Here is a 27,483-nt window from a genome sequence, read left to right on the forward strand (position 1 = left end):
TGTGTGTGTGTGTGTGTATGTATATATATATATATATATATATATATATATATATATATATATATATATATATATATATATATATAATTATTATATATATATATATAAAATAATAATAATTATAATTATAATTATTATTATTATTATTATTAAGCTCCTATAAAAGCCAGTTTGAACATGCTATACTTTATGATTTGGGATTACATTACACAGTTACTCTATTAAAAATGGTGTGAATTGAATAGGAAGAAACATTTCATTTTAATACTACAAAACAACCAAACCTGTTCACGTCCTTTACAGTCCGTTTTCTTTTTATATTCATTATGCAGGAAAGCTGAAATTACTACTAATTAGCCGCTCGTAAAGGATTAAACCTGACCAGACTGGATTATTTTCCAAATTCGCCTTTCCGGGCTTCGCGGCCACCGTAGAAACACAATCTAGGAAATGGTCTAAACACACTGCTTTTGATTTTTATCAGGTGTTTTAGCAAGAACCTGTCAGCCGGTAAGTTCTACTTCTTCACCTTCTTCTTCCCCTTCAAAAATACATCTATTGCTTTAAACGCTTAATTCCATGCTGAAACTATCTTGTTTCTAGATATTTCTCCTCCCTGTTTTATGTAGGTGTGTTATTTTGTTTCACTGAGAATGCTAGATAGTGTATTAGCTTATATAACCCGCACGCGCAGCTCGCGGCTGACCCTGCTACAGGAAGTGCAGTTAAGGTGTAGAGGCGAGAGAGAGAGAGATATCATTCACTGTCGCCCTTTCACTGGAAATAGCTGTTAGTAATGAAGTGTTGCAGTGTTAGGCGTGGCAGCAACGAACGGGTGAGAGTGATCACTCGCGAAACTGAGGTTTATTTCACATTAGCTGTGGATAACTTTACGTGTTTGGACGTGAGGCGCGAGCTCTTCCATGCTGGAGGTTGGTGAGGGTCACAGAAATATTATTTAATGTGTATCAATCTACCTATTAATCTGTGTATTCCTGGGGGTAAGTCCTAGAAGCTTTAAAGTTACGTGTTGGAGAAGGAAGTCTTATGGGTTCAATGAAAAAAAAAAAAGTGTGTGTGTGTGTGTGTATATATATATATATGTATATGTGTGTGTGTGTGTGTGTGTGTGTGTGTATATATATATATATATATATATATATATATATATATATATATATATATATATATATATATAAATAAGAATGATTTATTACATACATTCATTCATTCAAGTTTCATGTGATTATTTTACATGTTTAATATGTTTCCCTTTTAGTTCCCTATGGCTGGGACAGGTGAATTGCTGGTTCTCTCTTCACATTAACACACAGGAAGAGGTAATCATTTACATTAACTGTAGGTTTATTACCCATGTCCTACTAAAGCTGATGTTGACACACCGTGGGTTAATCTTAACTGTAAATGCTTTCTTGTATACAATTGATTGGAAAGAGAGGCTTCATAGTTCTGATTCTGCAGCGTTTTTAATGTGGGTTTGCTAATTTGCGTCTTGAATTGTTATTTCTTTTCCTTGATTGAATACAGATAAAACCTATATTTCATGTCATTTAGACCAATTATTAAACTTTAATAAACGTTTATTTTAAATGATTGTACACACACAGCTTCACAGAGAAGCCACTGGTGGATTTTTGGATATCCGTACACGACAAATACCGAGAACTAAGTGACTTGGGGGGGACTCCCATTCATATTGACCTATCTCTGTGAGGCTGTTTTTTTATTTTTTAAGCACTGGTGTACGTGAAGAATAAATGTCGTGTCAGACTCATGGTTGAGTATAGTTTGCGTCTTTTCCTTAGCCCTTCTCAGCCACGATTGGACTTCCTTGCATCCTCAGTCCAAGCCTAATAATCCCAGAGTCAGTAGTCTGACACATCAGGGGGGTAGCAAAACATTGTCCTCGGCAAATACTCGCAATAAGGTTAACCGCTAATTTAGACAATAGAAATTCAAGAGTGCATTTCTGTAGAAGCAGATAGACTTGAACTTGAAATGGCCCTCAGCTTCTGTTTATTACTCCACTGTGCTTTCTTTTTACTATTTGAAAGCTACCAACTACCATTAGGACTCCGATAAAGACTCTTCTGTTGTTAGGTGATGCTTTTTTTTTATTATACACAGCTACATCATGAATCAATATTTAAGTTCTGTTTAAATTGTACCATAGTGGACCCACCATTGATTTGAAGTCAAGCCCCTGTCAGGGAGCAGGAATCTCTCTTCGCGTCCTTGGGCCAGTTGTGTTATGAAGAAGGATGAAGTTGCGACTGCACTGCGTGGTGGACTCCATGGGCTGGTTCTGTCTCAGCACGGTGCTGTTCATCTGGTTTTACAACACCATCCTCATCCCCAAGCTGGTGCTGCTGCCCCACTATGCTGAAGGACATATACCCGGAGCGCTAGTTGCCTGTGAGTTTCAATGTCTAATTTGGCTTAAAATTAGAATCTGATTATAATATCTGTAATATGGTACTGCTGTCTGGACGTAATTGGAAGATGGCAGAAAGATCTGGATTGGAAATAACAGTCAATATGAATGAACTATTTAGGTGGTGGTATTTGCGTATTACTCCATACAGCTCTTTTCATACATACTGTTCCCTCTGAAAGTATTGGATGGCAAGACCAGGTCCTTTTTTTTTTTTTTGCCATACACTGAAGGTTTGAGCTTAAAAGACGACCATAACGGAACGGAATTTCAGCTTTTCCATCATTTTCCATCTTTTTTTCAGCTTCAAAATGGCTTACTTTCCTCCCATAGACGGCTCTCTGGTCTTCATGACGGTTCATCCTTTTTAACAACAAATGCAGTCTTCATGGGTAAAATTCAGGCCTCAAACCAAGATTAGACATTCAGAGCTATTTGTTTAAGCAATCAATCTAACAGGGCACACCTGGGCAGCAAGAAACAGCTGTCAGTCACAGGTTCCAGTATTTTTGATCACTTGGAAAAATGGGTGGGTTCAAACAAAAGGTGCCACGTTCTAATTGTTTAACACATGTAAATGTAATTATCAGGAAACAAAAGCTGAAATTCTGCGCTATCAGCTCATATTCAACTTTTGAACGTGAATCCAAATGTCTTCGGTGTACAGCAAAAACAAACTAATTGGCCTTGTCGTTCCAATACTTTCGGAAGGGACTGTAGATGTCATGCATAACGTGATCTTGAACTTGATGACTGTCTGATATCTGTGACCCGTAAATGTGACCTAACGCTCTGCTATGCTACTTAATTTTTAGTTCCTGCCTGTTTCATTGTTTTAGCCTCCACTAATTGAAATTCATAATCAGCAGGGTTAATTCTGTAACAGTTGCCTAGCTGGTTTAGCATTGTGTTTCATTTTTTTTCCCAAGTCATTTAGACTGTTATGATGCCAAGATGTTTTAGTACACTTCAGAATTCATCTGTCCTCTCCAGTCATCAATAAAGAGAAGTGAGTCAGTTCCTCTGGTGACCATGCATCCTCTTGTTACCATGTTTCTTGGAAGAGGTGATCTGCTTTGCACCATGAAGCGATTCCTTTATTTCCTGATCATGTTGGTGCATCTTCATTTCATCTCTCCTTTTAGATTCACTGCAAGAAGTAGACTGGTTACTTGTATGTACTGTAAGCTGACCTTTTCTGTTCTTGAGGCTTGCTGGTGATTTGCGTCCTGCAGTAAACACACTGAGGTCGTGCTGACGTCGTGCTGACGTATTCCTCTGTGTATAGTCTTTGACTCATCTTTCCCATCATGCAGTCTTCAACATTCGAAAACGGATTTAAACCTATTGTTTGGCCACTAAGCAATGTCATGCTATACTGGAATTGACACTTCTTTGGTCCTCATGTTGAAAGATAACACTCTAACAAAAGATTCTAGATGTAGTTTGTGTCTGCACATGCCTGTCTCGGAAACAACTGATCAACTAATCGTCCAGTTGCTTAAGGTAAAAAAATAAAAAATAAAAACAGAGGTAAGCTTATGACTCAAATTACTGCTGACATTCAGTTATTCTAGCCTAGGCAGCATGTGTATGAATCTGTAGGGGACCCTAAAATGCGGCTCTGTGTTCATTTCTGTTTCAAATTTCAAAACTGCCTGATGAAGCTAACTTTCACCAAAATCCTTAATTATACCTTTAAACCTCAGTCACTGTTTCCATCTCAAATCCAGTTTGTCAATTATATGTGAACTGAACTGTATACTATGATCAGAATCTTTAAGCATGCTAGCATGTAAGAATATAATTAGCAAGACCTCTGTGACATTACTAAACGTCTTCACACCACCCCCTGCTTATATAGAAATGGTGGCTTTCTTCTATGTTGGTTTTCTATTTACACTAAGTTTTATGTTCAACATTTAAAGATCTCAACTCCTGAGTTGTTCAGAAATACGTAATGGACGCAGTGAGAGACAGTGGATATGAAAAGTTTGCACACCCCTGTTTAAATGGCAGGTTTTTGTGAAGTAAAAGAACGAAACTAAGATAAATTGTCAGAACTTGTCTCACCTTTAATGTGAAATTGCAAAGTAAACAATCAAGCTTTTTAGGGGAAAAGAGGAAAAATAAAGTTACAATAATCTAGCTGCGTAGGTGTGTACATCCCTAAAATAACACTGTTGAAACATATTTTGATTTTATTACACCAGTCAGTCTTTTTGGGTAATAGTCTCTCATCGTGACTTGGCGATATTTTCTCACTCTTTCCTGAAAAAACATTCTAGATCCTTCAGATGGTGAGGTCATCTCCTGTGCACAGCCTGTTTCAGGTCACCCCACAGAGTTTTAGTTTGCTTCAGGTCTGAGCTCTGGTTAGGTCATTCAAAAACGTCATTTTTTGCTTAAGCCATTCCTTTGTTGATTTTGATATATGCTTTGGGTCATTCTTGTGCTGAAAGGTGACACTCCTTTTCATCTTCAGCTTACTTGGAGACGCCTGAATGTTTTGTACTAAAATCGACTCTTATTTGTAGCTATTTATGATTCCCTCCACCTTGATAAAAGGCCCAGTTCTGGCTGAAGAAAAGCAGCCCTAAAGCATGATGCTGCCACCAACATGCTTCACCATGGGTATGGTGGTCTTTTGGTGATGTCCTTTTTATTTTTGCACCACTTTTTGGAATTATGGAATTATTATAACTTTTTGGATTTGGTCTCATCAGACCATTACACATTTTACCACACGGTTTGGGGTGATTGTAGTTGAGCTTGGATGTTTTTTTTGAGAGAGCTTCCTTCTAGCCACCCTACCCCCATAGCCCAGGCATATGAAGAATACGAGAGATTGTTGTCACATGCAGAGAGTAATCAGTCCTTGTTAGATACTCCTGCAGCTCATTTAATGTTGCTTCTGGTCTCTTGGCAGTCTACCTGGTAAATTTTGGTCTTGTCCTTTTGTAGATATTGGAGATGCTTCCTGTTCTTGATGTCCCTATGGTGCTCCATTTTCTCTTTGTTAATGATGGCCTTTACAGTGTTCCATGGTACATCTAATGTTTGGGTGAAATTCTTCTTCTTTTTAAAATTTTTTTTTTATACCCCTCTCCTGACCGATAACTTTCAACTAGTGAGATTGTGGACCATGGCTTCAGCAATCAGATGAAACCAAGAAGATGGAAAGGACATTCTACAGAAACAGCTGATCATTTTGGGGTTAATCAGAATAATTTCATTGATGATTGTTGTATGATCTTTACTTTTGAACATGAGATTGAATGTGATCGGTTCATTTTGAATGCAGCCACCTACACAATTATAAAAGGGTGTGCACACTTGCAGCCTGGTTACTGAGGGTGGAAAAAGTTCTGACATGATTTGATTGATTGACTGATTTTATTTTACATCACAAAAAACCTGCTATTTTAACAGGAGTGTGTAAACTTTTATATCCATTGTACGTGACAGGGCTCACTCCCCCCCCCCCCCCCAAGCCATACCAAGGAGACAGAATGAGAAATATATTATCTTAGATGTTATCAGACTGGTTTGTCAGGCTTTTCTTTTTTTCTGTTTTGTTTTTTTTTAACTATGCAAAGCCTTCACCTCACACAGCATTTGGAACACACGTGTGATGTTCTGGAAAGTGACAACTGCAGAGATGTTTATCTGGATCTTCCACACCCCAGTATATCTTATGAAAGGCTTGGTAATTAGCTGACGAGCTCAAACATGTGAGTTTAAGGAAAATAATCCATGCATGAGTGGAACTTCTTAAAGCAGACTATTTTTGAGATTAGTGTATGCACACCAAATGTTTCCCATATGTAGTAGCATTTTCTTTTAGTATATTACAAGTTAGCTGTCAAAAGTAATGTTTCTCTCTTCTCTTTCTTTCTCTGTCTGTCTGTCTGTCTGTTCCAAGGTTACTACATAGCATCACTCTTGTGTGTGTCTGCATTGTTAAGGGCTTCCACAGCAGACCCAGGACGACTCGATCAAGACCCTAAAATCCCCTTAGCAGGTAACTAACTAACTAACAACATTCCAAGTACAACAACTTGAACAGTGTTTATTGTTTGTCAACCCCTGTCCCCCAGTTGTGGTGATACTGCAGGGGACCATGAAATTATCTTTAAATATTTTTAGCCAAATTCATATATCACAGTTTGTATATCAAAATAGCATTTTAAAAATAATTATTTTCCCAATACATGGAGTTTGAGTCCATGAAAGTGCTCTTCTTTTTGTAAAGAGATCTTTGTTAGGCTGTGTTGATGTTATGTTAAACAATTTATAAAAAAAAAAAAACAACAAACAAACAAAAAAAAACATTTAAAGTTATGGATGTCTACAAGACAAGTTAGTCATTACCTCAGCTGCCTCTTTTTTTCCCTCTCTATTACAGACACACACACACACACACACACTATTTTTTACGTCCATTGACGTGTTAGAGTAACTGAAAACTGCGAAGTCCTCAGTCCTGAAGACTTTCCAGTGTCAAAAAACTTGCTGAAAGTGCTGTGATTCATTTCCTAAGCCTTTGTCATTTGTTATTTGACTTAGATTATGGAGGTTGTCTACCATACGAGTTCCTGTGAATGAGTCGTTACTGTAGAAACGATAACGTATTTGAACGTGCGAATTACTGCAATATTGTCTCAGCCATGCTGTTGGAGAAAATTCATAAACACCTTCTGACTAATCAGAATTCAGCAGCACTGTGGTATTAGCGAAAGTAACATCAGCAACAGTGGCCATAAAACATGGTGTGCATTCTTCTAAAGATAATGGTTAGGAGGTAATGATGGTCTGATGCTGCACTGGAATTAGAAGAATCTGCAATAGACAAGGCAGCAGGGAGAACTGATTGTCGAATTTGTAGGTTTTGGTTGATGATACTGAAATAAAAAATATGGTTAAATGTGTGGGTTTTTTTTTTTTTTTTTGAGCATCTAATATTTTCTGAACAAATAAGTAATTCTGTCTGTGCTTCAGAACCATTGATCATTTAGTTTGAAAACATGAGTGTAGGTGTGCAGTACCACCCGACCCGAAGCGGAGTGCGTTAAAATTGTGTAACACACACCTAGCCATGGATTATCCCACTTATACCATAGTCACTTGCCAGCAGTGACGAGTTAAATCTGCCGTTGATGTTTGCAGTGCAAACTTTGTCTGGAAGGATAAAAATAACGGTTAATTTCCGTTAGTTATTTTGTATACGGGTTGTTAAATCTAGAATTCTGCCCACTCTAAATCATACACAGAGATAAAGTAGTGCGATAAGATTACATTATTTGAATGAATTTTAATAAATAATTATTAGAGAGAGAGCGAGATTGTGTGGGTGTGAGAATTACCTGTGCTGCATATCTTCTAATAAAGAAGCTGTGAGTTTAACTTTACTATTGTTGTAGCCAATGTATTAATTTAGAAAGGTAATTAAACTGACTGGAACTACCTGTGCATTATACGGTTTTAACGTGTACCTTCCACCCAATCAGAATTGAGTATTCAGACAGACCATGGTATAAAAAGTGGTTTGACATTCTTATTTCAAACCCCCAACAGTACTGAAATGCTCTTTTGATAACACACCCATAATATGCTGGGATTTTTAATTTAATTGTATTTTTTGGGTGGCAAAGGGGAAAAACACACCATTAACTACTATCTATTGCCATTGAATTAGCATCAGTTAATGTTTCTACACTGATATAACTTATTTCAAATGCACACCAAGAACAACATAAGGATGCCATTGAAATGATCTTTTTATTTTTTAGTTAATTATCTGCCACTCTTGTGTATATATCCACATCGGGAAAAAGATTCAAGTTCAAACATCTTAGACACACAGCATGCAGATTAAGTTATGCAGTATAATACTCAGGATCCACCACTTAACTCAGTCATGACATCATTCTTGTACTTGGAGTTGACATTAAGCATAACTTGTTTTTTGTTGTTTTTTTTAAAATTCACATTCAGAACATCTGGTGCAAATTACTCGTTTGTGTTTTATTCCTGTTTCCTTTTGATATCTTTATGTGGGGATGCAGGTTTTGTCTTGACTTTTTATGAAGGTTTACATGTGCACCAGCAGAGGACACTGCTGTTCTGGTTTTTAGCTCATAAAGACTTGACCAGATGGCATGTTGACCCAGTGTAATGACATAAAGATCATCTTTACTTTTAAACCTGTATCAGCCTAACATTTGTCAAGGATCATAAAATGCTTTGGGGAAAAATGTGGCACTTGGCAACACAAACCTTGTTTTACCATGCTAACTGGTCATATTAGGACAAAGGGAATGTTTTCCAGATTTTCTAAAAAATGTGTCCAATTCAAAAGTATATAAAAAACTGGCATCCTACTTTTACCTGTATGATGCTCAATGGGTTTCTAGATCTTTGAGGGCTTTAATGGAATCAGAGAGGAAATCATCCCCCACCTGGATTTTTTACTTCATAGCAAATGGACAAATCACAGATATGACTCACAAATATTTTTGTTTAATAGCTGAACGTTCTGGCTTCATTAAACGTACGTCAAACAAATTAAGTTAAATTGTTTTAATTAATGGCATTTTTTCCATATTGAGTAGAGGAAAATATTATGGAATCAGCAAAAAATAAATGGAATATCATTTCACCATGGAAAATGCAAAAAAAACCCCAAAAAGAGTCATTTGAAAATTCTATTCACTCTGTACTATATTGAAAACACATTAACACATTGTTTGATGTTCTACTTTGTGAAATTTAATTTATTTTTGAAAATATAAGTTCTTTTCAAATCTGATGACTGCAACATAGTCCAAAAAAGTTGGGACAGTCAACTGTTTACCACTTTCTGTTAATAAGACTTATTAAGCGTTTGCTTGTATTTTCTCATTTGCAAGTCGCTTTGGATAAAAGCATCTGCTAAATGGATAAATGTAAATGTAAGCGTTTGAGCACTGAAGACCAGTTGGTTAAGTTTAGCAAGTGGAATTTTCCCCCATTCATCCATTATGCATTTCTTCAACTGTATGGGCCCTTCATTGCATTATTTTGCGCTTCATAATGTGCCACAAATTCTCAATCAGAGACAGGGCAGGACTGCAGGCAGGCCATGCTAGCACCCGCACTCTCTGCTTACACAACCATGCGCTTGTAATCCGGGCAGAATGTGGTTTGGCGTTGTCCTGCTCTGGATGGCAGCATATGTTGCTCCAAAATGTGTACATATCTTTCTGCATTAATGATGCCCTCACAGATGTGCAAATTACCCATGCCATGGGCACTGACACACCCCCATACCATGGCAGGCGCTGGATTTTGAATGTGGCACTGATAAAAGCTCGGATGGTCCATTTCCTCTTTGGCCCGGAGAACACGGCGGCTGTTTTGTCCAAAAACTATTTGAAATGTTGACTCGTCTGACCACAAAACACGATTCCACTGTGCTACTGTCCATCTCAGATGAGACCGAGCCCAGAGAAGTTGGCGGCGCTTCTGGACAGTGTTTATGTATGGCTTCTGCTTTTCATAGTAAAGCCTTAATTTGCATCTGTGGATGCAGCGGCGAATGGTGTTGACCAACAAAGGTTTACCAAATTACTTCTCAACCCATATCAGGATATCCACGACAGACTCATGACGGTTTTTAAGACAGTGACGTCTGAGGAATCGGAGATCACACACGTTCAGAAGTGGTTTTCGGCCTTGCCCTTTACGCACCGAGATTTGACCGGATTCCTTGAATCTTTTAATTATATTGTGCACTGTAGAAAGTGAAATGTCCAGAAATCCTACCGATTTTGTATTTGGGGAATGTTGTTCTCAAAGTGTTGGATTATTCTCCGACTCATCTGTTAGCAGATTGGCGAGCCTCGACTCATCTTTGCTCTTGAAGGACTAGGCCTTATTTGGAGGCTCCTTATATACTATGATTTAGATGATTGCCTCACCTGTTTCACATCACCTTCTTATTTCAACTTGTCTCATCACCCTAACCCTGATTAGATCCTGGCACAAATTGTTTATTTTTTTTAATTTTACTTTAAAAAAAAAAAAAAAAAAAAAAATTCCCACACCTTAAAAAATGTATAAGACTATGCTTGCATTGTGGACAATGCTGATTTCTTTGTTCAGCACTATTAAACATCAGGCATATGTGTCTATACACGTCTGGCTCAAATCAGAAGCAGAATGAGGTTGTGTATGCATTTTCCTTTTTGTGAAAAAGCCATAGTTATAAGGAATGATTATATATTTACACAACCTGGGAAAAAGAAAACATTTAATTGGTTAATGATCTCTTCGGATCAAGACTGTTATTTTTATGTAAGTGTATAATATTATACTTCACTGTTACTGTGTAGAAACATTTGCTTCTTCTAGATTATCTTTGTTAATAAATATCTTATTTGTTAATATTTGTGATGTTCCTCGTTGTGATTTGTTCTAGAACGTGAACAATGGGAGTTGTGCAATAAATGCAACCTTATGAGGCCAAAGAGGTCACACCACTGCAGCCGCTGTGGACACTGTGTGCGTCGCATGGACCACCATTGTCCCTGGTAAGAATTGTCTCCTTAAACGTCTTCATTGTTTGCTGGTTGTAAGATGCATGAGAAAACACAGTCTTGATTTTCCAAGTGGTTGTAAATGATCTATCTCAGAAATAACAAGCCACAATCCTTTCTTGAAAAGTTTCATTCTATGTGTTTTTACTTTTCTAACACATCAGATTCTGACCATGAAGGCCTTTTCTATTCAGATAATAAGTGGATCAGATGTTAAATTTAGATAGAATGCTAAACTGTGCAGTATCATACATGAGCATTACACACCTGATTAAGAGATTTTGAACTGAGGGGCAAGAGCGTGGGGAATTTGAGTTCATTTTGTGAAAGTCAAGTCAGTCTATGTGCTATTGGTGAAGCTAAAATTATAATGGACCATCTGTTCTTTAGCTTTTGATCCATACGCTTATGAATTTGACCATTTGGATTTAACCTGACCATAATTCATTGAGTACTTCAGCAATGAATGTGCACTCAATGTTCAACACTAACAATTAACATTTAAACTATGAATGTAGTTTTTTTTTGTTGTGTGTATTTTTTTTTTTTTTTTGGCTATAAAGATTATGACCTTCCAGTAGTACTGAGGTTAGTAAACATGCGATGGATTGGACTACTAGAGGAAAGGACTCTCAAATGTTTGCCTCCAGGTATCTGTAAGGAGAGGACTTGCCGTTTAAATAAATAAATAAATAAATAAATAAAATTTATGCATTTATTTAATGAGCATAGACTAACTATTTAAATGCATACAATAATATTTTGCCGATATATTGAAGCCAAAGAGGGTTTTTTTGTTTGTTTTTTTGTATTTTTATTTTTTTAATTTCTCAGCTTTCCAGTCACAACACATTTTTATTCAATATGACATTATTCATACGTTGTTGAATTATTGTGGTTTGGGTTAAGCCCTTTCAATTCAAGTCAAACAGACCAACAACTCAGTAATAACTAGAATGACTCTGATAAAGGTCATTGGTAACAAAATTTAATGTCACTCCTGGCTATGTTTATAAGTCCCAGGGGAGAATCAGGGGACTAGAGATCAGTCTATATTTCAGTACTTGACTTACTGACCATTGAATCTACCAACATCCTATCTAGAATATAAATTGACAGGAGAAGACAAGACATGATAATTTATCCAAGCACATTGAACAATGTCATCACTGTGACACCTTGAACAATGACTAGGTTTATGTGCACATCAGTATTCCGATATTAATAGGAATTTGGTAACATTCTAATTAGTATTGAGTCGTGCAATCGTTGCAGTCCGGTTGCCCGATTTCAGATTAAGACGATATTCTGAATCCCATCCCTGGAATATGCCCGTTTTAATCAGAAATATGTTGCATGTAGACACCTCATTCAAAAAAATCCACTGAAAGGAGATGTACGCACATACTTGGTCCTTAAGGAATTGTGGGTGCTAACAGATGCTTAGCTGTAGGCTAGGTATTTAGGAACAGCAACTCCGGCATACTTCTAAAAACCATGTGTACAGGAATATTCTGATGCCTGTACGCATATAAACATTGTATTTGGAATATGGCTGCAACCCGAATATAGACCATAAATGTAGTGAATGCCATAGCCCCCCATTTTGAGTATGTCTACAAGGCATGTCAACTTAATCCGATTGCTGAATAAGATTTACACGGAGACCATAAAATTATATTTATTAAACGTGGACATCTTGACTTAAGACACATTCTACAGCATAACCACATTTCTTTCTAATAATATCATGACCACTTTTCTTTCTGATAATTATAATATGGCCTGACTTTTACTGTGACGATGAATCTTTAATGTCTTGAGTACACATGGAAGACTGAATAAGTATGTAAGGCTTAACACAATGTTAAAAAAAAAAAGAAAATGGTATTATGAATTTGACCCTTTGGCCCCAGACTGAGTGTGTTACCTTAAAAGTCCTCAGTCTTTATACGGGCTTGTGTTCCTGGCAGACTGTGTGTGTGTGTGTGTGTGTGTGTGTGTGTGTGTGTGTGTGTGTGTGTGTGTGTGTGTGTGTGTGTGTGTGTGTGTGTGTGTGTGTGTGTGTGTGTGTGTGTGTGTGTGTGTGTGTGTGTGTGTGTGTGTGTGTGTGTAAAGTTAATAAGGCTTCTATAGAAAGGTAAAATGAAGGGAAGGAGATATCGGATGACCAGGGGAGCGTGTGACTGCTAGCCCAAAGCAGAGTGGTACAGTATGACTGAAGAAGGCCTCGGTCTGTCTGGACTCAGCAAATCGTGACTTGCTGTCATCGCCTGTAATGGCCCAGAGAGAGGAAGGGCGGAAAAAAGTGCCCATATCTTTTTACAACTATTTGAATTAAGCTCCGACTTGGCTTCTCTATCCAGAGCTAGGTTTTTTTTTTCTCTCTTTCCATCCCCCCCCCAATTCCATTCTATTTCATGCTTTCTGTATATATCCTTCTTCTTCAGAATTTCCACTCATTTTTTATGTATTTGATTTGTTGTGTGTGTGTTGAAGTTATAATGTAACACTTTGTACCTGTCTGTGTGTGTCTTTGCAGGATTAATAACTGTGTTGGGGAAGATAACCACTGGCTCTTTCTTCAGCTGTGTTTCTACACTCAGGTCCTGAGTCTCTACACTCTTGTGTTGGACTTCTGCCAGTACTACTACTTTCAGCCTCTAGTCTCAGTGGACAAAGTACGAGCAGACTACACTTGTGTGTCTTGTTTTAAAGATCAAATTTCATTAAGTTCTAAAAAGTGTTTACTTTGCTTTAACCCTGAAAACAGGAGGGTGCTGTCTGCCCCCTTACACATGCAAGAGCTCACAGATGCTCATGATTGGCTAGTGTTGCTGTGATTGAGAGAGAGAGACAGAGACAGGGAGACAGGGAGACTCATCTCTTCCAACCAAAGGGCATGGTAAATTTTAGTCCCAGCCACACATGGGTGTGGCATCGTCTGGATTCCCACTCGTGGTCTCTGGACGATAAACGGTCATAAACATGCCGTATGTATTAGTATGTAAATGTAGAGTATCAGCATAATGGCGAAATTTCAGACCGATCATTCAAATAGTTCTCATTTCTACAGGAAAAGGTGTAAGAATATTGTCGTCTCTTTTAAGTGGAAGAGATCAAGTCCTTCAGTCTTGTGTGTCAATTCTGTAGCATCTTTAAAAATATGTTATAGATAGTGTCTGGAATGAGCTAATGCCATTCCTGTCCTTTGCGGTCACTTTGCATTAACACTTAATTTAATAAATTTTCACTCATTCTCACCCAGATCAATCAATGCGTTCACAATGGCAGCTGAAACAACTGAGCCATCTCCTTGGCAGCAGTTGCTGGCCTTTATCTAATTTCCTGTTTTTGTTTTGCCACATTGTGTGTAGGTAAACGAACCCAGCCGAGAATTGTGAGGCGGGGTGTATACACACAGAAGTGCCTGTGCAGGAGAGATAGAAGTGTTATCTCTGGGAAAGCGCAACTTTTTTTTTTGGTGGTGTGTGTGTGGAATATGCTGAATTGGGATGCGTGTTTGGTGTGATACAGGCACAGAGAGCCTCAAGCCAGACAAATCAACATGAAGCCTTGAATCACTGTTAGGAACAGCAGCCTCTCCTAATGAGCCCTGTGGCAATGCCATTTTTGTTCAAGTGTATTTGTGTGCATTGACGTGTTGGAACAGAAATTAGGGATGGTTGCATGCGTATGATATTTTGTTCATGCTGATACATTCTCTTCCTTTTGTTTCTCAGGAGTTATTTATGGTGCGTCATGAGTTGGCGCTCTTGCGCGTGTCCTGCTTCATGGGATTGATTATGTTCGGAGGAATGAGCAGTCTCTTCTACTCACAGATCACAGGAATCCTTTCTGTGAGTCAGTCTCGATCTTCTTTCTTTTCCCACTTGTGTTTTTTCTTTATTTACACACACACATCCGTCAGTGACAGTAATGATTGGCATGTGAATTCATTCATTCATTCATTCATTCATTCATTCGTTCATCTTCAGTGAGCACATTATAATGGTTAGCGTCATGGCACAGCCGAAGTCTGGAACCCAGGAACACTGTGCACGAGGCAGGATTACACCCTGAATGGGACGCCAGACCATTGCAGGGCACTGTGCACACACACATTCACAGTTAAACTGCCTGTAGTTGCCAGACCTACACGCTTCCTTATGACTCTGGCTGTCTGTGTGCACATTCTCACCCACAGAATTACTAGAAATTGGCTTGGACAAAGTTTTGGAGAACATGCATAAAAATCTATGCTTTCACAGTTGATTGAACATGGATTGAGAACTGTGATGGGGCAGAACGCTAATCGCGTTTGACTCGGAGCCTGTGATTGACAGCTTAATGTGAGCAAAGAGGATTAGGGTGTGCCCTGGCTAAATTCAGGGGAAAAAACCATGTTCTTTGACAAAGAGCACTCTTTATCTAGCTGTATCTAGTTTTGCATTGCCTAGTCATGTCTACTTCAATCTGGAACTCCACCAGTTGTTGTGGAAAGGTCTTCGATGAACGCTTAAACCCTTATAAATTGGTATGTCATTCCTATGTTTTTATTTAACCATTTTCTTTACATACAACAATTACAAATAAAAATATTTTGTTGTCAATGATGCCTGTTTTGAGAGGTGGAGAAATGTTCTGTTTTAACCAAGATATAATAATTGATATACAACATGAATATGCTGGAACAGTGTAATTAAAATCTGTAAGTTGACAGTACAGAGAGCAGTAAACCACACACATATACTTACAGGTAAATACAGGACTGACTTTTGTCAGTACTCCATTATGCATGCTTTTCAGTGTAGATAATTGTATAAGTATAGTCCATCCATTGTACCGCTTATCTTACACAGGGAGCCCGGAACCTATCCCAGGGGACTCCGAGCACAAGGCGGGGGACACCCTGGACAGGGTGCGCATACATTCGTGCGCACACTCCGGACAATTGCTAGAGAGATACCAGTCAGCCTACAGCGCATGTCTTTGGACTTGGGGAAAGAAACTGTAGTTTTCAAGAGGAAACCCCTGAAGCATGGGGAGAACATGCAAGCTCTGTGCTCGATTCCACGCAGGTGCGAATCGAACCCCCAACCCTTGAGGTGTGAGGCAAGCGTGCTAACCATTAAGCCCCCGTGCCCCCTGTATAAGTATAGTATCTAAGAAAATAAAAGAATTTGAAACTGTATGAAATTGAACATTAACAGCTCCTAATTTACCTTTTCAAATTCAAATGTGCCAGCCTAGTGGCTTGAATTGTGCCATGCGTCCTTTTCAAAACAGGCTTTTGCTGCTGTTTGTCCTTATGATGGCTTTACAATTAAAAAGGTTCTGGACAATTAAGCAGCGAAGAGGCTGTGCCTACAGCTTTGCTTGCTTCATGGAGCAGAACTCTTAAAAGACCTTCATATGGGGCATTTTCCATTACTGGTATGTCATTTGTTTGGTTTTCTAAGAGTACAGGTTCTGCTTTCCTAATGCCCCAGCTCTAACCATTCATATTACATGCCTCACAGAGCATTACATATCTGTGGCCAAGATGGATTGAGAAAGAAACCTGATGAGATACAAGCAGGGCCTCCAGGAGAAGTAGCTGTTTAACACAGTTATTATCACATTAACACGTCAAATCGTTTCCTACGTCCCTGGATATCCTTGAGTACACTTCTTGGCAGCAGATGAGCTGTCTTCAGCTTGATTTGGATTTTTTAATATAGTCAGTGTTTTCCTACAGAGGCACACGATAACATAGAACGCCTCATGAAGACAAGCACATGCCAACCACAAATACGTTCCACTCTTTGACCCCAACGTTGTCTAATAAGGAGTATTATTAGACTTGGCTGGCCAGATGATATGCCAGTTGCTTGTGTAAGTGATTACACTTTTGACCGCTGATCCCTGGTAAGATCTTCTCACGGGTCCATTTAGAGGTCAGCTTTGGATAGAATTTGTTGGCATTAATGTCTTGACCTTGGACTTAACCCAGGTCGGTATGCATCATGTTTTATGTTTAGATGAGGTTTTTAAGAATTGATGATTGTAACAGTCTTAAAGGTTTTAAAAAAAAAAAAAAAAAGTGTAGTTTTGATTATTAATGCACATGGATCAATGTGAATTATCATTTTTTTTCTGGATTAGCCGTCAGTCACACTTCACCCCTCCATAAATAGGTCCCTCAGTGGTAGAGCTAGGCTCACCTCATTTACATAATCGGCTGCAGTGTCTCTTTTTTTTGTCCCTTATTCGGGTCGTCTCGCCCCCTCACCTGGTGTGCAGGGGGTGAGTTTAGTAGGCTGACGCATGCAGCGTATTGTCCACATGCAGATGCCCCTCTTGGCCCTGCCAACTTGGCAAGGTGAAGAGGGCACCAGGGGCTTCTCACTGCTGACAGCTTCACTGTCTCTCTTTTGTCTTTGTGCACGCTGTAGAGTCTTTCATTCCTAGCGTGGGAACGATGAGAAAGAGGTCTGCTACATAAACTTGCATCAAGTCATAGAAAGTTCTACAAGTTAATGATTCACAGTATCTGCTCTCTTTTATATATTTTCATATAAAGTGTGAGGTTGTGTAGTATTTATATCCATTCTCTTTGTTTTTTTTGTTTCAGGACACAACCACTATAGAGAAAATGTCACACTCCTCAGAAGGGATGTAAGTGTTCCTGTTTTAACTCCTCTAGGTGATTTTTGGATAATAATAAGCAAATCATCCTAGGCCAGGTTTTCCGAGTGAAAAATACTCATCAGTTCTTATCGAAATACTATAAGAAGATCTCTTGGATCTTCTAGTTTAAGGTATTCCTCTTTTAATGAAGTGCATTTATGCCTGCCTTGCAGCAGTGCTCATCGGTCGTGGCAGCAGTCGTTGGCCGAGGTGTTTGGCACACGCTGGAAGCTCCTGTGGTTCCTGCCGTTCCGAAGCAGACGGCCACTGTACCCGAATTCCTCCTCCTACTTGCACGTGTAGCAAAGCAGAGGCTGGTGTCGAGGACGTGACCCTTCTACTTTACACTCCTCCTTCCTTCTCTTCTCTACTCCGTCGCTTCACTGTGACCTAACACTTCTGAGGTACCAAAACTGCAGTCGTCTTCAGGTTTTGCTCTGTTAATGAACTTGACTACATTGGATATGATTCCTCTTATTCCACGGCCAAACTCTTATCCCATGCTACAATTAGAGTTAACTTTTGATTTTGGTGGCTTTTATTTATTTTTTTTTTAAAAACTGAAAGCTTTGTAAATGGCATGCGTATGTGTGTATTTGCGATGTTAGGGAACATCAGGGTACGGCTGAATTAAAGGGTTTGCTGTTTCCAGGGTAACACTCTGTGATTCGGTGATTGGCAGGGTGCAGCTTAGTCTGAGAGGTTTTATCTCTGGCTTATTGGGGTGGGTGGCTGATGGCTCTAGAGGTGAGCCATGACCTCTGGCAAGAGCTGAAATCAACTAAACACTATCTCTGCTCACAAACACTTAGCAAAGCATCATGTACCACAACGCTGAATCCTCAACTTGAATACTAATCAGGTGGCAGCACAAAGATGCATTCCATTCAATCACATTCTTGCTTATTACTTATTTTATCACATGATTTGTGCCTTTTGGAATGTCAGAGTTTAGGTAATTTTTATATATATTTTGCCAAAGTATTTAAAATCATACATTGATTCTATTGGAGACAGTTATTCTAATGTCCTAATCATTTTAAAAGATTAAGCTTTTATTTTGTTTGGGTCCCCCCCATATTAAACCTGTGATTTGAAATTTACCAAAAATAGACCAAATGCACAATTGGTCTATAGTCATGTGAAAAAATAAGTACACCCCATGGAAACGTTGGCTTTTTTGGCATATTTGGACAAGCAAGCATTTGATCATCTTTTAAATATTTCCTATTAATAAAGTTGATATACTTGAACAAAACCACAAGGAAAATTTCAAGAATAATCATTTATTCGACAGAAATATCAATATAGCTGATATTGAATATATGCTATTGAATATAGCATGTTTGGTCTGCACCAAACATGTCTGCTGTTACCGTGGCCAAACCACACTCTCTATGATTTGTCGGTTCAGAGCACATTATTCCAGAAGGTCTTTCGCTATATGCTCATTGGCAAACTGTAGTCTTGCTTTAATGTTCTTTTAAGACAGCAAAGGTTTTTTCCTGGCATGCCTCCCATGCAGGTCAAATTTGTGCAATCTCTTTCTGATCGTAGAAGCATGCACTTTGACACCAAAAGTTGCAAGACTTACTAGCAAATCCTGTGATAACATTTCGGGGTTCTTGGAAACTTTTTTTTGCATCAGACAGTCTGCTCTTGGGCTGAATTTGCTGGGAGGGCCAGTCCTGGACAAACTGGCAGTCGTTTGTATCACTTGTAGAGGATTTTCCTTACAGTGGAATGATGTATTTAAAATAATTTCTTAGAGATCTTTTTCAATCCCTTGCCAGACTCATATGTATCCACAACCTTTTTTTCTGAAGGCCTTACAAAACTCTTGAGATCTTGGCACGATGATACGACACACCTCAATAACAAAGGGGACACTAGATATGAGAGGGGCATAAATAAGACAGGTTCTACCTGCACTTCCTAAGCAGGTTCTAATCACTAGCACCCAATCTTGAACACTTGATTCTAATTTTATGGATTTGAAGGTGTGATAACTGTAGGGGTGTACTTACTTTTTGCATGTGACTGATCTGTGTTCATTTAAATTGTGAAAATTACTACAAAATATCGATTTTTCTGTTATTTGATAGTGTATCAACTTTATTAAATTAATTATTAAGCAGGTTTTTTCTTGTGGTTTTGTTCAAGTACATCAACTTTATTAATAGGCACTGTTTCAAAGAGGATCAAATATTTGCTCCTCCAAGTATGTCAAAAAGCCAACAATTTCCATGAGGTATACTTATGTTTTCACACAACTGTGTGTGTGTGTGTGTGTGTGTGTGTGTGTGTGTGTGTATATATATATATATATATATATATATATATATATATATATATATATATATATATATATATATATATAATATATATATATATATATATGCTATAAATATAATAAACTATACTACAGATACATACACACTCTACACCTAAGGTTTTAAGAAGGGAATATTTGTACTAGAGTGTTTTTTTTTGTTTTGTAGTTTGTGTGTATGTGAAGTGCCTCCTTCACTCTGCTTGGTTGTTTCATTCCATTCTGCCATGATTCTCCATTTGTAATTTTTAAATGAATGGCTTCTTACCATTCTACTTACCTACGAAACGACTTACCTTTCCTCTAAGTGCACTCTCATAAGAACAAAAATTATTGATTCATGTAATGCATATTCAGAATGAATGCCAACAAGTTTGTGGGGGGGGATTTGGGGAATTTTTTTTTAACCTCCGTATGCTGCTGAAAATGTGCTTTGGCCATTTCCTGTTTCCCTGGAGAATAAAATATTTGGGGAAATCTAGGAACTTTTAACACGAGACAGATGGTTGGTTGGACCTTTCACAAGTCAGGTATTCTTAATGAAATATAACAGTAAAGCACATTTAAGGCCAGTTTGAGTAAATGTATCCATATCTACTGAAAAATATGATGATTCTGTGTTTTGTAGCTGATAGTTCAAGGGCTCTTGTGAAGATTGATGGCATCATGAATTCCAGGATGTTTAGAGTTGGCCATCAAAAGAGCTTTCAAAAACATGATGATGAATATACACCCAAATCAACACAGAAGAAATGTGACCTGAATTGAATAGGGCACATTGCCAGTGTACAAATAAGAATGAATTTGAAACGTCCAGCATCCCTCTACATGCGTCTCCATCCTTGTTAGACATTACAGGATTTCTCTACAGCTGAAACTTCACCAGGTATTAATTTTAGGGGTGAATTTTAGGGCTGCATGGGGTTGCCAATAATTATGAAGTTGACTGTAGTCTTACCTTTTTATAGGAATTTTAATGAGAGGTTTTGTTTTATAGCCATCCGTTATTATTATTATTATTATTATTATTATTTAAATCTCTATTTTAGTGCTAATTTCTATTGCCTTGATTTGGAGGTCGCATTAGACCATTAGGATTGAACATTTTTAGTGTCAAATTTGATTCTCGGTTTTGGGGTTTTGCTGGTTTCTGATCAAAGTCTCAGCTTTAATACTGTCTCAAAATTATTGTGAAATTCAGGCAAATACAAATAATCTGATTGGAGGATAGGATGAGGTTCTCACTTTTGGATGGCACTGTTGCCTTATGTCTGAATAAATGTCTTAATTTATTTGAATGTTGTCTAAAAAATGTAAAGCACAGTCTTGATAGTCAGCACTGAAATGGGCATGCGTCTGTGTCTCCATGTTTAGAACAGATCAATACCATGGGTATCTCTTGGTGGAGCAGGTCACAAATATATTTAATGCAATATTACAATGGATTATGGAAAGCCAGGTCTTATACCACAGTCCGCAAGGTTAGAATTGAGAAGTATAATTATGCTGTGCCTATTGTACATCTCTCAATGGTGTGTGTGTGTGTGTATGTGTCTGTGTGTCTGTGGGCATTTTGAATCATATTTATTTCGTTTACCACTGTGGCTACATAGCAACACTTTTTTTTTTTTTTTAAATTTATTATTTTATTTTTACTTTTTTTAATATAAATGTGCTGTACTACATTACCATTTATCTTAAATTTTATGCTATGTTTACAAACACATGTCTCACTAATATATAGCATGATACTGATTTTTTTATTTATTAATTTTTTTTCTGTGACATCACATTATCGTTTAGAATTAGTGGGTTTATTCCGTGTTCAACCCTTCATTTGATTGAGTTTGCTGCTGCATGAATTGCCCTAAAATTCTTTACTTCTTCGGACTGTGTTCAGATGCACAGCGTAGTTTTGGTGTGTTTTTAATGTCATGACAACACTGGGAATATGCCATGTTATGGAGTAAAAAAAAAAAAAAAAAAAAAAAAGGTGTGCATCAGGGCTGGGACCCAGCAAAAAGTCACAGGAGTGAGCAATCAGATAGTGGCCTTTTTTTTTTTTTTTTTGAGCCCTGACCTATCTGACCTTTCATTAACATGGAGGTGTATTGTGTGCTCATGTTTATTCCTCCATCTTCAGTAATTGCTACATGCTGGTCACTCTTATGGAAGTATTTTCCAGACTATTTTCAAAACAAATTTGTATTTTCTCTTTGTGTATGCATAAATTATGACTTTCAAATACAAACACACCCCATAGTATGCCCCCCCCCAAACACTGATTGACTGGTTTCTGCGCAAGGCATTGTAAATGCAAACGCTAAGGGAATTGTGATTCCATTTGTATTTTTGGCTGGCTCCATACACAATGCTATAAATAGCTACTGCTATATCGATATGATGGGGTTGTGACTCGTAAGATATGCAAAATGCAATTGCAAATAAACTTTGCTTTTTCATTTGAAATTTGGCTGACATTGTATGTTCCTGTAAACTGTAATACGTGATTTGCATTTTCCTTTGAATTATGCTATAATTCATGCGTCCGCAAATAGAAAACGCAACTGCCAATACAATTTGCAATTAGTTTTTAAAACAGTCTGGAAAATAGTCTGGTTTTTAATTTACAAATTTTGTTTATATTTTGTAAAACAGAGCCAACTAGGTTCATGAGATTATCATGAGGAGGTATAAACAAAAATAGCCCCATGCACACCTCTAGATTAAAACGAACCACAATGTGGTTTAGTCAGAGCTGTTGCTAATTTGATGCGGCACTGTTTAACATCATGGCATGTCTCTATAATATTTGTACATTTCCATCCATATTCTCATTATATTGAGTAAAATAAATGAAGTATTTAGTCAATGGCAAACAGTTAGTCTGCTTAAATTTACTCAAAGTGCTCATATAAACTTATAGATGTGTACCTGTACCCTAGAAAGCAATAAGACCTGCTCAAATCTTCACTGTGCTATAGCATATATACAAATACTCAAAACTTCTACACATGCTGATATTCTTATTAGGAGGGTTAGCCATGTGCAGGAAGTGCTGCCTGTGCTGTTTGGTTTACGTCTACTGCTGCTATCAGTAGAAACCGCGTACTGGAAATGTACACTTCTCTCTGCACTATTGTGAGCTCCTAATTCAGGTCTAAGATGTAATCACACTTGGGCTCTTTTATTGACTCTCCTTGTATCGATTCTTTTCATGTGGTGTGAATCAAATGGTTTATTTACCGTTATTTTGTGACTGTAGACTACACAGTATGTAATATGTGAATTGTTATTTCTTAGGGTGTTTTTTTTTGTTGTTGTTTTTTTAATAAATAGTGTTTTTTTGAAATCTGGCATATCGACTCATCTCTTTCATTTTTGTGTGTCTACTGTATGTGCACAGCTTGCTTTGTTAGTTTTCAACATGTTCTTAATGTTCACAATGGTCTTTTTATTAAGTGCCGTCATCTGCTTTGCGTTGTCCTCCTGGATCTTCCAGTCGTCCCAGAATGGAGGTGCAAAGGTCCTTTCTCCATTTGTTTCTCTTTAATAGAGTTTCCCCATGACCTCAAAGCAGACCATCTGTGAGGGAATCTCAGCTGTCAATCAACAGATGCAGGTTATTTTTCTAATCTTACACAAATAAAGCTCAGCTCTTTGCTCCAGGCTGAGGCTCCCTACATTCCCATCTGTGTTACTCTGAGAACCTACGTGATCCTCTCGGCTTGCTTTCCATCTCTCTGTTCTCCCTTACACTCATTCACTTATCCCATCTGCTATCTGGTCATAAAGGATGTCCCACTCTGTTTTGTCTCCCCCCCCCCCCCCAAGTGCACCCACAGCTAATTCACTGTCAGCAGTCAATTAACTACAGTTCGAGTGATTCATTCTGTTTTCCTGAAAAATAAATGACAATGAAGCCAAATTTCTATTAGTAAACTAACTGAGATGTGTCTATATTTTCCACCTTACACATCACGTGACTTATCAATCTTCAGCTGAGTGTTGGTATTGACAAAACAAATCCCCTTAATGACATTAAACATGGCATGACTAGTTGGCGCTAGATATCCTGGCTCTAGCATTTTCTTAATGCTGGGCATGTACATCCGTTTCCAGTTTATTAGGAATGGAGCACAAAGGGAAAAAAATCTACCAGCGATCAGACTTGCTCTTGTATGGGCTGGAAAGTAGAGCTTTTCATGGGTGTCTAATTTCCAACAACTGGGCAAAGCAGATAAGCATTACTGCATGGTACAACATTGTTCCTTGCATCCAGTCCAGGGTGTATTCATTCCTAGTTCCCAGTGTGTCCTGGGATAGGCTCCGCATCCACTGACCGTCCCGATCACTGGTTACTGAAGATGAATGAAATATTTTTTGCACAGTGTATCAAGCACCCTGTAAAAACCAAGCTCAGATCAATGCATGTTTTCAAGATAGATGCACCTAATAAACTGACAACTTGTACATTTTTATGGAAAACAATAGGGGTAAGAAGAGTCTTTCTTGTTAAGTCTCTATAGTTTAACTTTTAGTTGTCACAGATAAGTCTAATAAGCGTATGTATTGTAAATAAACAGGATTTAGTCAGTTATTCTTTCTCTTTATGCAGCCTGTGTTTTTTAACCATAACACAGTGATATAAATTCAAAATATTCCCATCCTCCACTAATCATGCTGCAGTTTGACTTATTGTTGAACTACAGTGAATTCATAAGCCATTTCTTAAAGTAATATGGGGAATTTTTGTTTTACTTGTTTGATTTGCATAAGCTCAGCCAAGAAGGCTATAGTAGTACAGCAAGGGTTTTCCTGTGCCATGATGGGTGTAAATCCAGACACACCTATGTGTTTGTATGATAAAATGCACACTTTGTGGCACACGATTATGTGAAGCATGTATCTAGCCATCAGACTAATACACGTTTTCTGTATCTGCGTGTCCATAATGCTGGCTTGATTCCAACCTAAGCATAAGTCACACATCTGTGATTTCCCAGTGTTTACACGAACTCAATATGCACAGCCATGTATTGTTTCCTGCACTCCAGAAATGTTAAAGCACTCCCAATTGGATTTCAAATTGTTTGATTTTGGTAATTTATGCCAGATGTAACCTTTTATTTGGACGTGTGAGGATTTGGCGTGGAGTGTTTTGGGGGATTGTTGTGTCTCTCGGTGGCTCTGGCCCGATGCCCCACGCCTGCTCTGTCTGGCTCTCTCAGGCTCATGCCCTGCTGTTTGCCACCGTCTCTCTGGTGATGGGCACCGTGCCACACATGGCTGATGTGACAGTTAAGTGCTGCTTTGAGTTGCCAGTTGGAGTCCCTGGCATCTCCAATACCCTGATGCCTTATATCTGTTTAATCAGTGCTCGAAAAGCACACGAGGCCTTTTGGTATGTCCCCAGGACCATAAACATGTAGGCCATGACCATGGCTTTGGCTTTTGGCAACTGTGCTTGTGAACCTGTGTGGAGTTTTGGTAGACACATATTAGCTTCTTCTCCCTTGAAATCTCAGTGAAACAAACTTCTGCTAACAATGTAGTTAGTATGTGAGTTTCTTAGCTCATATTATACTCTGGCTATGGCATTGAAGGAGCACTTTTAATATTAGAAATTTGCATCTTTCATTGCTTGTGTCCTTTCCGGTATATCAGATTATACACACAACACACACATGAAATGTATATCTCCTCATGAACCGGTAGTGCCCTGTGTGTATTAGAATGAGAGTCCCTATCTGAGCACTATTCCACTTGTCCTTTGCTTCTGAAGCAAGCAATGTATAACAGCTGTGGAGCCAGCTGTGGACAATATCTATGAGGTGAGTAGGAATCTCTCTTCCTCCAGCTGAACAGTTGCTGTTCCTGTTTTCAGCTCCAGAATAAACTAACACACTTCAAATGATCCGGTACAAGTCAGTGCTATTTACGAATTTGTTAAAAGCCTGCCAGCTGCAAGTGAAGGTGTTTCAAACTGGAGCCATATACTGTATGGCTTTCCTTATTCAGCTCATTGTTATACAGGAAGTTCTGCTACCTGAGTCCTGAACTGGGTGACACCTGGTCTAAACTGCTCTCTGAGGACCACCTGAGAGCCGGGGACTCAGAATCAAGTTGCCTGGCTTTAATCCTGGAAAGAATGTGCCTGTGATTCCCTCAGTAGTGGCGCTGAGTGAAGCTCAAAAAACCCCAAAAACCTCTTAAATAGATTTTACAGTTCTCTAATGGACAAAAAGCATCTGCTCTGTCTTATGCATAAATTAAAACACTGTTTACATAGTCGAAATATGATTTTGATGTAAAGGTGTACCAGTGTCTTGGTTAATCCTCTAAATTTTACTTAAGAGCAGTGAAGTATGACACGTTTTCACATCGCCGGATCTAAATGGCTTCAAATGATGGACATTTCGATAAGTGAAAGTGCTCTACGACTGAAGCCATCCCTTTGTCGGCCGAGCAGAAAGGGGAGACTTCGGGGAGGATAAACTTTGCTTAGATGAGAGGAAAGGCAAGCCTTTTATCTTGGGCAGGCACTGTATTCTACACAATGTCTCTCCAGTACAGCCTAACAAAGAGCTCCTTATGTACTTCCTCTAGGCTGGCAGGCCTAATACCGCAGTGCTGGGGACGGTTGCGAGGAGACGTCTTTTGGATACTGAGCTTTGGATAGTGTGGTGGATAAAGAACAATTCATTGGTTCGGTAAAGTGTGTGTGTGCTCGTGTATGTTCATTGTGCCCTGCTGAAAGGTGGTGGCTAAACCCAAAAAGAGCTAGTTCCACCGTGAAACCTATCTCTGCCCCACGTCTACCTTATTTGAACTTCCTTGCTAGGCTAGCTCACTATTCACATCCTTTATCCTAAAAAGGCTCATTTGGAATGTAATGTAGCTTTTTATCCAATGTGGGAGGCTAGCTAGCTGCCTACTTTGGTAATTTGAGACGTAAATGGTAACCACTGAACACATTTCCAGTTGTCCTTGAATTGTAGTGTGGAATGAGACTTTCTGCTACATTCCATACATTGCTCAAACCCTGAATTCATGAAAATGTATATCTCTACCTCGAAGAAGTCTGTCTTGTCATTAACTCGTGCTGAACCCTCAAAAGCCCCAAAAGCCACCCGCCCTCCATCGTCATGGTTGGATGCCTCCCGTCCTGATGCTGTCTGTCCTCAGCAGGGTCTCTGTTGATTGGCTCGGTGTGTGTCCTCCTCAGTGCCGTGCTGTGAATGACGGCCCCTGTCAGTGCTGACGGGCTTCCCCGCTGCTCCATATTCTTCCTCTGACTGACAGTTGCTCGTACCTCCTCTGAGCCACCCCAGAGGATTGCCTGTGTCATGGCGGGCCACCTCGCCCTCTAAGGAGAAAAAAAGACTCTTGGCAGAAAGTCTTTAATGTTGCTCCCAGCACACTGAGAGTGTGAGTGCTGACCT

General features: G+C 38.6%; 1 protein-coding gene across 3 annotated transcripts; it reads left to right on the plus strand.

The window, feature by feature from the left end:
* The first annotated feature begins 246 nt into the window (after positions 1 to 246).
* Positions 247 to 23,395, plus strand: zdhhc21 (zinc finger DHHC-type palmitoyltransferase 21). 3 transcript variants are annotated; one of them, XR_008386299.1, is made up of 10 exons: positions 247 to 510; positions 1,280 to 1,340; positions 2,195 to 2,436; positions 6,381 to 6,479; positions 10,917 to 11,028; positions 13,577 to 13,715; positions 14,778 to 14,894; positions 17,651 to 17,694; positions 17,880 to 18,110; positions 20,667 to 23,395. XR_008386299.1 is itself a non-coding variant. In XM_053628910.1 (9 exons), exons 3-9 carry the CDS (start codon positions 2,283 to 2,285, stop codon positions 18,007 to 18,009), a joined length of 795 nt encoding a protein of 264 aa, XP_053484885.1. In that variant the 5' UTR covers positions 247 to 510; positions 1,280 to 1,340; positions 2,195 to 2,282; the 3' UTR covers positions 18,010 to 18,501. The 3 variants fall into 3 exon arrangements, 2 of the variants coding, with proteins under 2 accessions (XP_053484885.1, XP_053484886.1); XM_053628910.1 differs by lacking the exon at positions 20,667 to 23,395 and having other exon boundaries at positions 17,880 to 18,501; XM_053628911.1 differs by lacking the exons at positions 247 to 510; positions 20,667 to 23,395 and adding an exon at positions 842 to 932 and having other exon boundaries at positions 17,880 to 18,501.
* The last annotated feature ends 4,088 nt before the right edge of the window (positions 23,396 to 27,483 follow it).

This window comes from Ictalurus furcatus, chromosome 7, assembly GCF_023375685.1.
Source record: "Ictalurus furcatus strain D&B chromosome 7, Billie_1.0, whole genome shotgun sequence".
Classification (NCBI taxonomy): Eukaryota; Metazoa; Chordata; class Actinopteri; order Siluriformes; family Ictaluridae; genus Ictalurus; species Ictalurus furcatus.

Bases quoted from the DNA above. Each gene is read 5' to 3' on its own strand.
- zdhhc21 (XM_053628910.1), top strand. From the start codon at position 2,283: ATGAAGTTGCGACTGCACTGCGTGGTGGACTCCATGGGCTGGTTCTGT. The intron at 2,437-6,380 runs GTGAGTTTCAAT...GTCTGTTCCAAG, and splicing joins ACCCGGAGCGCTAGTTGCCT to GTTACTACATAGCATCACTC. The intron at 6,480-10,916 runs GTAACTAACTAA...GATTTGTTCTAG, and splicing joins CCCTAAAATCCCCTTAGCAG to AACGTGAACAATGGGAGTTG.